The 14062-nt window shown below is 47.5% G+C and overlaps 1 protein-coding gene across 1 annotated transcript in view; it reads left to right on the forward strand.

Moving 5' to 3' along the window:
• The window catches only part of GRIK5 (glutamate ionotropic receptor kainate type subunit 5), a 95692-nt gene extending 82155 nt beyond the window's left edge, over positions 1 to 13537 (forward strand). Inside the window, exons 17-20 of the mRNA XM_083454885.1 lie at positions 3484 to 3709; positions 5663 to 5791; positions 7651 to 7772; positions 11954 to 13537. Coding sequence (XP_083311011.1) covers positions 3484 to 3709; positions 5663 to 5791; positions 7651 to 7772; positions 11954 to 12310 — 834 coding nt within the window. The 3' untranslated portion in view covers positions 12311 to 13537. The remainder of the gene's footprint in view (positions 1 to 3483; positions 3710 to 5662; positions 5792 to 7650; positions 7773 to 11953) is intronic.
• Positions 13538 to 14062: the final 525 nt, after the last annotated feature.

A 14062-nucleotide genomic window follows, 5' to 3' on the forward strand; every position in this document is an offset into this window, starting at 1 on the left:
TTTGTGTTTTGATCGTGTCTGCTTAGCTACTCTGTCCCAAGTTTTGCTCTTGTTCGTCTTGATAGCTAAAGCCCAGAACCTCTTTATTCAGAGACGGGAAAACTCCTCAATGCCTGCTTCCAGGTGTGGCAATCCCCACTATGACCTCTCTGTGAATTTTTTGGGATCACCTGCTTGGCCCTGCTTGGATTACATGCTCCTTTTCTGTGAATCAGAAAGACAATCTGTGCATCCTTAGGAGCAGGATAATAGAATCCTGCTGGCCTTCCCTTCGGCTTACGGGGGAATCCAGGCCTAACACGACATTCTCCATGCTTAATAGGAATCAGTCCAAAAGGAAAAGGGGGGGGGGGGAGAATTCCCATGGACAATTCCTTGCGTGTAGTTCCCATTTCACTCAGCAGTTAAACAAAGACATGTATTAAGATTGCGCTGTAAATCTGAACCAGTACTCAAAAGGAGTGCAGTTCTGGAAACTGCTCCAACCTCTTGGGCTTCCAGGGCAGAAGCTTTTGTTCACAGCACAATATATATATATATTGCAAATATAACAAGGGGCAAAGGAGAGCAGGTCCTTTTAGGACTCCCCTATTCCTGCGGCTGCAAAATGTTTTTAATTCTCAATTTCAAATTGTTGCAAGCCTGAAACCTTCTGGTGAAGGGCGGGTACCGTATTTTTCGCCCCATAGGACGCACCGCCCCATAGAACGCACCTAGTTGTTTTTTGGGGGGGGGAATAAAGGGAAAAAAAAAATTTCTCCCCCCAGGCACGGGGCTGGCGCGGGGGAAGCCCGATCTTCCCCCGACCCCAGCCCCCAGAACAGCCTGCTATCCGGAAGTCTAGGGAGCTGCGCCAGTTTCCCCAGGCTTGCGGAGAGCTGCGTGAAGCTCAGGCGCGCTCTTCAGCGAGCCCCAGGCTTCGGAATGCAGGCAGCTCTGCGCAACCTTCGGGAGCCCGGCGCGGCTTCGCACCGGACTCCGGAGGGTTGCGCGGAGCTGTGCGGAGCCCGGGAGTGCAGGTAGCTCTGTGCAACCCTCGGGAGCCCGGCGCAGCTTCGCACCGGGCTCCCGAGGGTTGCACAGAGCTTCCTGAAGCCTGCATTCGCCCCATAGGACGCACACACATTTCCCCTTCATTTTTGGAGGGAGAAAAGTGCATCCTATAGGGCGAAAAATACGGTAATTAATAGTAATAGTAGTAGTAATAATAATGATAAATTTGTGTAAAATGATTTTTATTTTTTTTGTTTTGTCTACTAGTGCAGCTTCCCCTTGCACACAACACAAGCTGTTCCCTTTCAAAATACCCCTTTCTGAACCAATATAGGGCCCTGTTTTCTCTCGCATCTGAAAAACATTATGTGAAGAGTGGCCTTCATTTCTTTTCATCCTCCCGACTTCCTGAGTACCTTTTAAAACACCTTCTTGAAATTCTCCCGAGTGGTGGGGAGGAAAAGATCTCCACAAAACCACTTTAATTACTGGGTGGATAGCTGAGATGACCTTCAGCTGTCTCTTTAACTACCCCAAATGTTCTCATACATATAAACGCCCAACATCAAGCCCAGACTTCTGTCTCTTGGGACTTGGGCAGTGTCCTAGCCCTGGCTAGCTTTTTCTCTGATATTGCGCTGGGCTGAAGAACTGTTCCCTCTGAAAATATATTCAAAGCTGATGTCCCTCAGGGCCAGCGGGGGCACAGGATCTGACATATCAGTCCGAGTGCCCCCCTCACTACTAATCATAGTATTGGGGTATTGGAGGGGAGAGAGAGAGAGAAGGTCAAGGCTGGAGGTTCCCATGGCAACAGTAGCCAAGGCGGCAGTGACCAGTCTATTGTCATTTTTTTGGGGGGGGGGTCTAATTCTATCCTTCTCTTGGTTGCTCTGGCAACCAGTCTCCACAGTAACAGCAGTCTCTGCTCCGGGAGACATTAATGAAGGGAAATCAATCAACAAACAAGGTGGCAGGCAGGCCGGATGGCGGAAAGGAAAACCTACAGTTTTGCCTTTCAGCCAGGGCCCTGCAAATTCCTTTCCTTCCTGAGTCCCAAAGCTGTCACCTCCTCATGTGTTGCCCTTGTCAGGTCTGAGGACCAGCTCGCTGCATCCTGCCACTTCACAATCGCACGGCAAAATAGTTTTTAGTGTGGAGTCCAGTTCCGCCTTCATATGTTTCTATGACCTCGGGTTTTTCTTATAGTTGAAGTTGATTCGTTAGTCGCCTTCTAAAAACACCGTCTCTCGTGACGATTTGCACTGGCGATAATTGACGACAAAGAATAACGAATTTAAAGCAGGGCTAAAACCCCAGCGAGTGCACACTTGTGGCAAAGACCCATTGATTCATCTGAGAAAGCCTATCAGAGCAAAAATGTTTTCGACTGTTTCCGGAAAGTGCAGATAAGTGACTACCTATCATCTTGGAAGGAATGCTGTTCCACAGAACAGGGACAGTCCTTCTCCAAGTTACTGCAGAAGAGGCTTCTGAGATCTTTGCAACTTGCAGGAGAAACCTGACCGCAATAATCTACTAGGTGTGCAAGGGCTGTATCATTATTATTATTATTAATAATAACCCCCCCAGACATACACAAAAATGGCAGGTTACCCTGATAATTCCCTTTGTAGTGCTAAACTTGGGCAGCCCACTGCGTTATCAGTTTGGAAGCAAAGCATCCAATAATTCAACATAAAATTCTGACTTGCTCAAGTGCATTGCCTGGGCAGTTTCTGATTTATTTATTTTTTAATGTTCACCGCCATCTCTTGCCACACCGCTTGCTTCTGTCTGCTCGTCGCCCGAGAACAACCTAGTCTTTTTATTTCCACCAGCCACAGGGAGAGGACAGAGCAAGCCCAGTTCCACTACTTGTTGCTGAAAGCAGTAATTTGTGTGTGTGTGTGTGTGTGTGTGTATACACACACACATGTATATATGGGACGCAGGTGGCGCTGTGGGTTAAACCACAGAGCCTAGGACTTGCCGATCAGAAGGTCGGCGGTTTGAATCCCCGCGACAGGGTGAGCTCCTGTTGCTTGGTCCCTGTTCCTGCCAACCTAGCAGTTCGAAAACAAAGTGCAAGTAGATAAATAGGTACCGCTCCAGCGGGAAGGTAAACGGTGTTTCCGTGCACTGCTCTGGTTCACCAGAAGCGGCTTAGTCATGCTGGCCACATGACCCTGAAGCTGTATGCCGGCTCCCTCGCTATCTTTCAGCCTAGCCTACCCAACAGGGTTGTTGGGAAGATAAAATGGGGAGAGTGAGAGAAACTTGCAGGCTGCCCTGATATCTTTTGGATAAAAATGTAATAAACCAATGTACAGGTCCTTCCTTCGCGCTATGACGACGCTTATCACAATAAAATTTCATTTGTGGAAGAAACTAGCCTCTCAAAGCAAGCCACGAGTATATATGATTGCCTTGCAAAGTCTCAGCATCCTCTCTCTCATTCATTCTCTCCCTATCTTTTTCTCCAACCAGAATTCTCGGTACCAGACGTACCAGCGGATGTGGAATTACATGCATTCAAAGCAACCTAGTGTCTTTGTCAAGAGCACAGAGGAGGGGATCGCCCGGGTGCTGAATTCGAAGTACGCCTTCCTGCTCGAGAGCACGATGAACGAGTATCACCGGAGGCTCAACTGCAACCTGACGCAAATTGGGGGGCTGTTGGATACCAAGGGCTATGGCATCGGCATGCCACTGGGTGAGTGGCAGGAGCTGGAGCCAATCATCAGCTGGCATTGGTGCCAAGAGCAGAACAATGGAAAATGTCAAAGGCACAGGGACACAGAAGCGTGGGCCTAATAATAATTACAATGCTGATAATAATAGATGCTATTTATATATACCTGAGTCACTTCTACTTATTGTGGAGGTTGCTGTATGACTCCTACCTTGAGTCTTCTGTACTGCACCTGGCACTAGGAATTGCTGGTGCTAGATGTTGCACAAAACCAAAAAAGAAGTTATGAATCGTGTCTATATTATGCTAACATGAAAGATCAACAGCACAAACATTTTACAAGCACATAAAAAAATCCCAAATTACAATGAATGCTATGAATCATCAACTCTTTACTAACAATCCGTAGTTAGTAGTCCATAGTCTACACTGTTTAAATAATAATAATAATAATAATAATAATAATAATAATAATGTGATTTTATTATTTAGAGGCTGCCCATCTAACTGGATTGCCCCAGCCACTCTGAGCGGCTTCCAGCAAAATAGAAAAACATTATAAAACATCAAATGTTAAAAACTCACCTATACAGGCCTGCCCTCAGGATTCTGTATGTGTTTGTGTGACATCTGTATTGCTGATCTTCTATATTGGTATGAAATAGATACTGTTTATATGTACGTGAGCCTCTTTATTGTCAAAAAATATCAAGACAAGGCCCTATTTTCTAGGTTTATAATCTTTCAGTAGTCCGCATGGGGGTGCAATGGGGGTTCTTGGAGAAGGACCACCACCGAAAACCTTTGTGAGGTTGAGCCAGGTGCCCTGTTAATTGGCTCAGCCTGGGGTTGGAATGGGTATTGGAAACAGATAAATGCAAATAACTGGGGGTTCCGCCAGGTGGCAGGTTGTCAAATGCATTTGGAGTTCAGGACACTCTGAACTAATCAGAAGGAATTCTTTTTGAAGGCCAAAATTGACCGTTTAAATTTTTTTCTACCAGAAAGGTAGAAGGTGTGCTTTGTGGAGAGGGCGTAATTTGAGATATTGCAAATGGGTTGTCGACAATTTTTTATTTTTTTTACATAAAATGTCCCTTGGAAAGGGTAAATCCAGAATAATTTGAGCTGGGTGGGGTGGAGGTTATACAGGTTAGTGTTCTGCTGTCAATGACATTGTGTGAACGCCAGTGCTTTTGTTTCTGGGGGGGCGCAGGGGGACGCGTACCCCTAAACATTTTGTGAATCTTTGTACTTTTGTCCATTTACTGTTTTTATTTCCCCCGATTTGAACTATAAAATGGTGAGAATTCTTGAGTCAAAATGAGAGTACCCCTAACCATTTTTTTTAAAGAAAAAAAAGCACTGGTGAACGCTACAACAACAACAAAACACCTTGCATGAACCTTTCAAAAAAACACATTGATTTCTCATTCAGATGTGCTTGCTTATACCAGCTCCTTCTCTTTTCCCTTCTCTCTCTCTCTCTCTCTCTCTCTCACGCGCATGCGTGTGTGCGCATACACACACACACACACACACACACACACCCCTACATAGGCAGGTATAGCCTGTCTTTGGGGATGTTCAAAACAGTGGTTTCATCAACATGGATCTTTTAGATTCCCCTTTCACTTTGGATGAACTTAGGCAGTAAGGTCAGCCAATCACCCAGAGATCAATACTGAGGGAGATTTTCAAAAAAGTGATATAGGCTTGCTCTTGCAAGGAGCTGGAGCTGATTGCAGCAGCTGAGGCCCCATTCGCCTTCCCTTAAACGCTGACAAGCCTTGTGTGACCAATAAGCCAACTAGTCAATGAGATTCAAAGTCAGCAGGGAGCTATATTAGACGACTTTCATAATGCTGGAGCCGACATGCCGGCCCCTGCTCTGAAGCTCGACTGAGTGATGGCCTGAGAAGGGGTGGATTAATCATCATCGACAGCCCTGTGTCATATCTGCCTCCTTGACAGGCTCCCCATTCCGGGATGAGATCACCCTCGCCATCTTGCAGCTACAGGAGAACAACCGCCTGGAGATCTTGAAACGGAAGTGGTGGGAGGGAAGCAAGTGTCCCAAAGAAGAGGACCACCGGGCCAAAGGTGAGGTGCTGAGGGTTAGAGGGGTGCGTATGATGGGCGCCGCCAACCTGAGGTTGCCAGTGGATGCCATGGTTGGGTTAACACTGAGCAGAACCCAACTGGAATTGCAGCCCAAGGTTTTTGATAAATATGGGTTAAACCCACACCAGGCACCTCAAGTACAGTGGTACCTTGGTTTACATATTATTCAGGTTACATACGCTTCAAGTTAAAGACTCCACTAACCCAGAAGTAGTGCTTCAGGTTAAGAACTTTGCTTCAGGATGAGATCAGAAATTGTGCTCTGGCGGCCCAGCGGCAGCAGGAAGCCCCATTAGCTAAAGTGGTGCTTCAGGCTAAGAACCGTTTCAGGTTAAGAACGGACCTCCGGAACGAATTAAGTACGTAACCAGAGGTACCACTGTACATAACTTCTTCCCCCAAAGGATTCTGGGAACTGCCATTTACCCTTCACAGATTCCCAGTTCCCAACAAACTGCAGTTCTCAGGATTAATTGGGGACGGAGGCATGTGATCTAAATAGTAAACATAATAGTAAATTTTATTTATACCCCGCCCTCCCCAGCCAAGTCCGGGCTCAGGGCGGCTAACACCAGGTATAAAAACAATTGGTTAAAATACAACTTAAAAACAAGATTAAAATACAACATGAAAATGCAGCCTCATTTCAGTAGAAACTCAAATCAAAAACTTTTGGGGGATGAAAACGTCAAATCTTCAGCAAGGCCAACTATCCAGACTGGTCCTACGTGGGCCAGAAAAAATCCAGGGAAGTCCCCCCAAATAGGAGTTCCATCACAGAAGGAGAAAGGAAAAAGGATAGATGGGAAGGGGATCAAGTTGATTCCAAGCCAAAGGCCAGGCGGAACAACTCTGTCTTACAGGCCCTGCGGAAAGAAATGTGCTTTGAATGTATGTCACAATGTTCCTCACACCTCTCTTCCATACAAACATGGCAAGCTGGGGGCGGGGGCAGAGAATAATACCTGGAGGAAGAAGCCAGCAGGTGAAACCTTGGCATTGAGCATGGTTCTCTGCCTAAATGAAGGCCCACAGTATATGGTTGTGAGGCCCTGTCTTTGGGGCTGTTTTGGCTTCAGTTTTTGGGACTTAGATTTCATGTGTGGCTCACAGGCATTTCCACCTGCTGAAATCAGATGTAAGTTTTGTAGAGATTGCTAATAGGCTGTGTAGAGCAACCTCTGGTGGCAAGAGAGAAGACTGCCGGTCGAAAAAGATGGCTTGGTGGAGGAAAATCCAATGAGCTGCAGCTGTAGACGCAGTAATACATGCCTCACCATAGCAGAAACAGATCCAGTATTGTGTCCGACTAACAGTTGAGCAAGTCAGTAGCTTCTGTTGGTTTGGATGGAAAGGGTTTATTTTCAGCCTGTGTCCTATTGATTTTTAAAGATCCCACTTATTGAAAAATCAGCAAAATGTGTCAGCCCATTTACTAAGGGATTCCGGATTGGCTGGATTCTGGGGAAGGAAAAGCTGAAAAATAGTAGCCAGGGAACAGCAGGGAAATGAAAACATGGTGTCTGCAAACATCCAAACTTTCAAAAGCATACATTTAAGTTTTTCTTGGGTGGGATTTGGGGATCTTCCAAAGCGCTGAAAATTGCACTGAAAATATTGGGAAGGGAACATTCAGAGCTGCTCTAGGCACACTGGGCAAGGAGACAACATTATAGGTGTGTGTATGAGAGAGATGTGAAATCCAAGGTGTTAGGAATGCTCTCTGACTTCCTGAAAGTGGCCAGGGTGAGGCAGCTTAGAGCTGTGTCCATCCTGTCCTTGCTGGCACCCATTATTATTTTTTCTTCCTCTCTCTCTTCCCCCCCCCCCCCCAATAGGGCTGGGCATGGAGAACATTGGAGGCATCTTTGTGGTGCTCATCTGCGGGCTCATCATTGCAGTCTTCGTCGCTGTCATGGAATTTGTATGGGCCACGCGTCGCTCGGCTGAACATGAAGAGGTGAGGTGGGGTGGGGCTGGTTCTCTGGTTGCAGGGAGGAAGGAATGAGGGACAGTGGCTGGGTCTAAAGGGAAGACTATTGCCACCAGCCCCTGAAGAGGTATGAGTGGGTGGTTTTAAGAAGGGCGTTAAACTGGTTAAGGAACCATAAGGAGATTGAGGAGTGAATCAGAGGGTCTCATGTGCAGACTAGAGGCAGAATTGCAGGTGTGTGTGTGTGTTTGTGAGAGAGACAGACAGATAGTGCAGACCCCCAACATTTCTCCAATGAAGACAGGATCGTCGTATTCTATTAATAATAATAATAATAATAATAATAATATTATACACCCTGCCTATCTGATTTTATTAGTTACAGTGGTACCTAAGGTTACATACGCTTCAGGTTACAAACTCCGCTAACCCAGAAATAGTTCTTCAGGTTAAGAACAGAATGAGAACAGAAATCGAAATCGTGCTCCAGCGGCGCAGCGGCAGCAGGAAGCCCCATTAGCTAAAGTGGTGCTTCAGGTTAAGAACAGTTTTAGGTTAAGAACGGACCTCCAGAACGAATTAAGTACTTAACCCGAGGTACCACTGTATACCCCACCCATTTTATTATGTATTGCCCCAGCCACTCTGGGCTGCTTACAACATAAAAGCATAATAAAACATTAAACATTAAAAAAAAGCTTTCCTATACAGGGCTGTATTCAGATGGCTCGGGGAGTCGGATAACTCCATACATTTCAACATCTCCCGGATGAAAATAGGGACTTCCTAAGGAAAAGCGGGACATTCTGGGATCAAATCAGAAATGTAGACGGCTTCAGTAAATCCGGGACTGTCTGTCCCTGGAAAATAGGGACATTGGGAGGGTCGAGGAGAGGAGAAGTTCATTTTCACACCACACATTTTAAAGTACCATGCCCCTTTAGACAGTCCTGGCTTCCCCAAAGAATTCTGGGAACTATAGTCTGTTAAGAGTGTTAGGATGCCCCTATTTCCCTCCCAGAGACGCAATTCTCAGAGTGATTTAACAACCAATCCCTCTTCACAGGGACTTCTGGGAATTGTAGTTATGTGAGGGGGTCTCCTGACAACTCTCAGCATCCGTATCGAACTACAGCTTCTAGAATTCTTTGTGTGAAACCATGACTATTTCAAGTGGTGTGACACTGCTTTACAAGTATGGTATGTGTTGAGAGCGGGCAGAAATCTGCCGTTGTTTTCAGAGCAGGAGCAATGATATTGTCCTGCTTGTTTGTGGCTGGTGGCTGGGCCTTACCTGCTCCTTCTTCAGGATCAATGCTGCCCAGCCATGTTGGCAGCCGTCTGCCTGTATTGCCAAGTGTACCAGCCACCAAACTACCTTGGCACTTAGTATTACCTGCAATGACTGGCTACATCCTCTTCTGGGGGCTTGCTGTTTGAGGTTGCCCTGTAACAGAAAAGCATAATTTCCCTATTGTTCATGAGCTGACATTGGCTTCATTTTGCGGTAATTTATCGGTTGCGAGCACATATTATTTATTTGCTTGCTTGTTTGTTTTGATTTGTTTGTTGCCTGCTACCCAAAGGTCTCCAAGCAACTTGCAACCTATTTAGAACATAAATTTAAATATATTCTGCCGTAAAACAGAACAAAACAACCGCCCTAACAGCCGCAGGAAGCTTTGTAGTCACATAAACAATGAAGATCACAGAGCATGCTGCCCTGCTGTTCAAAATGAATTGTTTTATTATTTTGTTCATCAGCTGTTGAAGTTTTTTTTTTTTTTTTTTTTTTTTTGCATACATGGGGGAAAAAACCCTCTTGTTTCTAACAAGAGCTGAAGGGTTATTCTCACCTTACATGTCCTTGATTCTTGTTCCCCCGTATTAATACTTCTTAAATTCGGGAGGGGAAACCTGTGGCCCTCTTGATATTGTCAGTGCGCAGTTCCCATCAGCTCCAGCCAGCATGACCTGGAATGATGGGAGTTTCAGCCCAGGAACTTCTGGAAGGTCACAAATCCACTCTGCTTTAAATACACCAATAATAATTTAGTTATCATTATCAGTTCTATTAATTGCTGTTTATATCTCATCTTCTAAGACATTCAGGGCAGTGGGGTAGTTTCGGCCCAGAGAGTGTGTGCCAGACTGGAACAAGGCCCTCTAGTGTCCTTGACTCCTATAATTGTAGAGTCGGAAGGGACCCGAGGGTCATCTAGTCCAACCCCTAGCAATGCAGGAATCTTAGCTAAAGCAGCCATGGCAGATGGCCACCCAACCTCTACCTAAAAACTCCCCGTGAAGGAGAGAGTCTGCCAACTTCTGGGAGCGTCTCTTCCACTATCAAACAGCTCTTAATTTCAGAAAGTTCTTCCTGATGTTTGGTCAGAATCTCCTTTCTTGAAACTTGAAACCATTGGTTCGAGTCCCACCCTCCAGAGCAGGAGAAAACAAGCTTGCTCCATCTTCCGTGTGACAGATACTTGAAGATGGTTATCATATCTCCTCTCAGTCTCCTCTTATCCAGGCTAAACATACCCAACTCCCCCCAACCTCAGCTACCAAGGCCTTTTCTTACAGAAACTCCCTCCCACTCTATCCCTCTTTTCCCTCTGGGTCAGCAGCAGGGGAAGGGGAGGACCCTTCAGAAGTATTTAGTATGCTAGCCTCCATTTTTTGTTTTGTTTTAAAGACTTCTCTGTTGCTCCGCCTTTTGAGAATTTCCCCCACATTTTACCCAAGTAAGGACCATCTCCAAAATGGCTGCCGTGTTGTAACATCACAAGATGGCTGCTATGTCTGGAATAGCACTAAGTGATTATTTTTCATTGAAACCAACTGGCAGTAGGCTCAGAAGAATTTATTCCAGCAGGACAGGTTGGATTTATTCAAGCAGTAGTACTTAGGGAAAACACTACCCAGTTTCTGAAGAAATTATATCTTTAAAGGATTAAATGAACCCAGACTAGGTCTATCAAACGTTATTAATCAGAAGGCATAATTTTCTGTATTGCCCTCTGTTCCTCGCATAAACATTGCTTCCATTCCGCTGCCGTTCGCCTTGAAAACGTATGTTATTTGTCTCTCTGTCTGCTGTGATGGAACTACGTAACTTAGGTAATTAATTACGTAAATTATGTTGTCACTTCATTTTTCCATCCCATTCATGTCACTGCAAAGGAAGTTGCGGTGGACAATGAATTAGGTATCATTTTGAGACTGAAAGCAGCAGCAACAAGTGAATACTGATCTATTTGGTGGATTGAGTTCCGTTCTAAACACAAGACAAGTAAATGAACTGTGGCCACTTCTGTTCCCGCTGAAATTTCCCCACATCTCTATTCATCATAGTTCAAAGACAAACCCCCGTGTTCAGAGGCAGTCTATCTATGGTTACTAGATGCTGGGGAATCTCACAGGGGTCAGAGGTCAATACCTTGCCCTGTAAGTTTCTCTGGGGCATTCTAAGTGCAAAGGTGGATCTTTGTTCTCTATTTCAGCATTGACTTTTTTAAATTAAAAAAACCTCTTGTGATTTTAAGGTAGTCTGTGCTCATATTCTTGTTTGTGTCGTGAGAATCCAAGAGGATTGTACCTCAGTGATTTGGAGGCTGGGTTTGCCGGCAACACTTTCATTTCAAAAATACTGTTTTTTCTGGGTAAGCGTAGGACGATCAAGTCGCAGCGGAACCTGCAAGCATCTGAAAACTGAGGAACAGGGTTGAGGTAGAATCTCATAGGGCAAAATACAAAGTTTATCAACTTTTTAGGCCCCGTTTACTGATGGGCTGGATCAATAAAATACTTGCTGCTTGGAAACCCTGGGCAGGGTGCAAATAGAGGGGCAGGGTAGCCGTGAAATGAGACGCCAGAAGGGCTAAAGAAGCATGCCTTCCTCCATTGGTGCCCCACAAGTGGGCAGGGGCTGGTCCTGAAATGCTGCCCGCTGTGTTAAATTACCCACAATGCCCCAAGCCGCCTAATGTAGCAACATTACACTGGGTGCTCTCTGTGGTATTGCGCAAAGTTTAACATGGATATTGACTTCTCAGTCTCGGCCACTGCCACCACACAAGTATATATGGCCGGGGAAACAGGGGCATGCAGAAAAATGGGGTTTCCCCCCTATTTTCACCCGAGGAATGTTGAAGGTATGCTTAGGGTGGCGCCCACCTCCTCACTGCTTGCTGCTTCCTTTGCAACAGATCTCAGTGTGCCAGGAGATGCTGCGAGAGCTGCGCCACGCCGTTTCTTGCCGCAAGCCGACCCGCTCCCGCCGGCGCCGGCGCCACTACACCACCCGAGGCGCCCTGTCGCTGCGCTCCGTCCGAGAGATGCGCCTCAGCAACGGAAAGCTCTACTCGGGGACTCTGGTGTCTGAGCCGGGGCCACAGCGCCTCCTGGAGGAGACCCCCCGGCCTTGCACCCACGTCCGCATCTGCCACGAGTGCCGGCGCATCCAGACTCTTCGGGGAGCCCCCCCGCCGCCTCGGGGGCCCCCGCCTTCTGAGGAGGGCACTCCGCGCCGGGGAGCCCCCCGCGAACTCAGCGGGCAGGAGTGATGCCCGCCCCACGTGCTTACTGGCCCCCTTCCCCACCTCGGCCCTGCCTTCGCTCTCGTGCGGAGGCGCCTGCTCTTAAGACATGTACGCTATGCGTATGCCCTGATTTGGGGGACCCAGGCGTGAGGGGACTTCCCCGCGCACACCCTGGCGCATAATCCCTTGCCCTAGGGGTAGTGTGTGGATATCTTTGCGGCCCTCCTGCCTCCCCGCCAAAAAAGAAGGCCACAGCTCTTCTCAAAATCCAAGGGGGAGAGAGAGTCCTTTTCTAATCCCCACTTCTCGTGGGAAAGAGACATACATGCCCCCCCCCGCCCCAGTTGAACCTCGCCATTGTGGTGATTAGATCTGTGGCAGCTTGTTTCTGACGCCGCAGAAAGACAGTTTCCTGAGCCTCTTACTATGAGGGAAAGGGATATGAAAACCGATATCCGCAGACACAGACCCCACCCCACCCCTGTCGGCCTTGCCCCCCTCCAGCTCCTCCTACCCCTTCCACAGTGCAGCTGCAACCACAGCCCCCCTTTTTGTGCTGTTCCCCCCATGCCTTTGCCCCGTGGAGGGAGTTTGCTTAAGCAGAGGTGCCAAAAGGGGTTCGGGATCCCACACTGCCCCCGCCACGTGCCTGCTGGGAAATGAATACCTCCAGCTATTTGCGGGGCAAAGGGACAGTTCACCTTCTTTTTCCGGGGTGGGGGTGGGGGGAAGGCCGGGACCCCTGCCGGAAGGTCCAGTTAGCGGCGTGGAAACGTAAACCCGCCGCAAGGCGGGCAAGGAGGTGGGTTGCGTGCAAGCAAACTGTACACTGGCGATGGAGACTGAACTCAGGGTCAACTAAGCCGCCTTCTGAGGAGGCGTGGGGCCTACCGGGTTCCACGCTTTTAACAAACCAACCTGAAGTAATACAGGACCAAGAACTAAAAAAGGGGGGCAAGTGGGACGATAAAGACCCCGACAGAGGTAACGGACCAACCCAGCTTTTAGGGTGGGGGTGGGGGGGAAGTGAACCGCACAGGACCCTGGAAGCAGAAGAGAGTGGGGAGCGAGGATTTGGTCTGTGGGGGCCCCTCCCCATGACGTCTTGTCTGTCTTTTTTTAATTTTTGTTTCATTCTTTAAGAAAAGATTTTTTCTTTTTCTTTTTGGAGAAATTTCTATAGAAGCCAAAAACTGGAGACTTTAGTGGCAACCCCAAAAGACAAATAAACGTGAAAATACTTGATTCTTTTATGTGAGTGATGGGAGAGAATTATTACTTTGTGCTAATGGTGGGGGCAGCCTGGTACACGTCCGTGGTGGGGCGGGGGAACCCCATGTGTGGACACCTGCAAACATCAGCACACATAATCCATCATATTTCCTTCCCTAAGCCCTGCTTGGGACGCAGGTGGCGCTGTGGTGTAAACCACTGAGTCTCTTGGGCTTGCCGATCAGAAGGTCGGCGGTTTGAATCCCCACGACGGAGTGAGCTCCAGTTGCTCGGTCCCTGCTCCTGCCAACCTAGCAGTTCAAAAGCACGCCAAAAAGTGCAAATAGATAAATAGGTACCGCTCTGGCGGGAAGGTAAACGGCGTTTCCGTGTGCTGCTCTGGTTTTGGTGTTCGTTCCGCCAGAAGCAGCTTAGTCATGCTGGCCACATGACCCAGAAAAACTGTCTGCGGACAAACGCCGGCTCCCTCGACCTGTAAAGCGAGATGAGCGCCGCAACCCCAGAGTCGTCTGCGACTGGACTTAACTGTCAGGGGTCCGTTAC

The sequence above is a fragment of the Podarcis tiliguerta genome (genome assembly GCF_965153285.1).
Source record: "Podarcis tiliguerta genome assembly, chromosome: 8".
Lineage (NCBI taxonomy): Eukaryota > Metazoa > Chordata > Lepidosauria > Squamata > Lacertidae > Podarcis > Podarcis tiliguerta.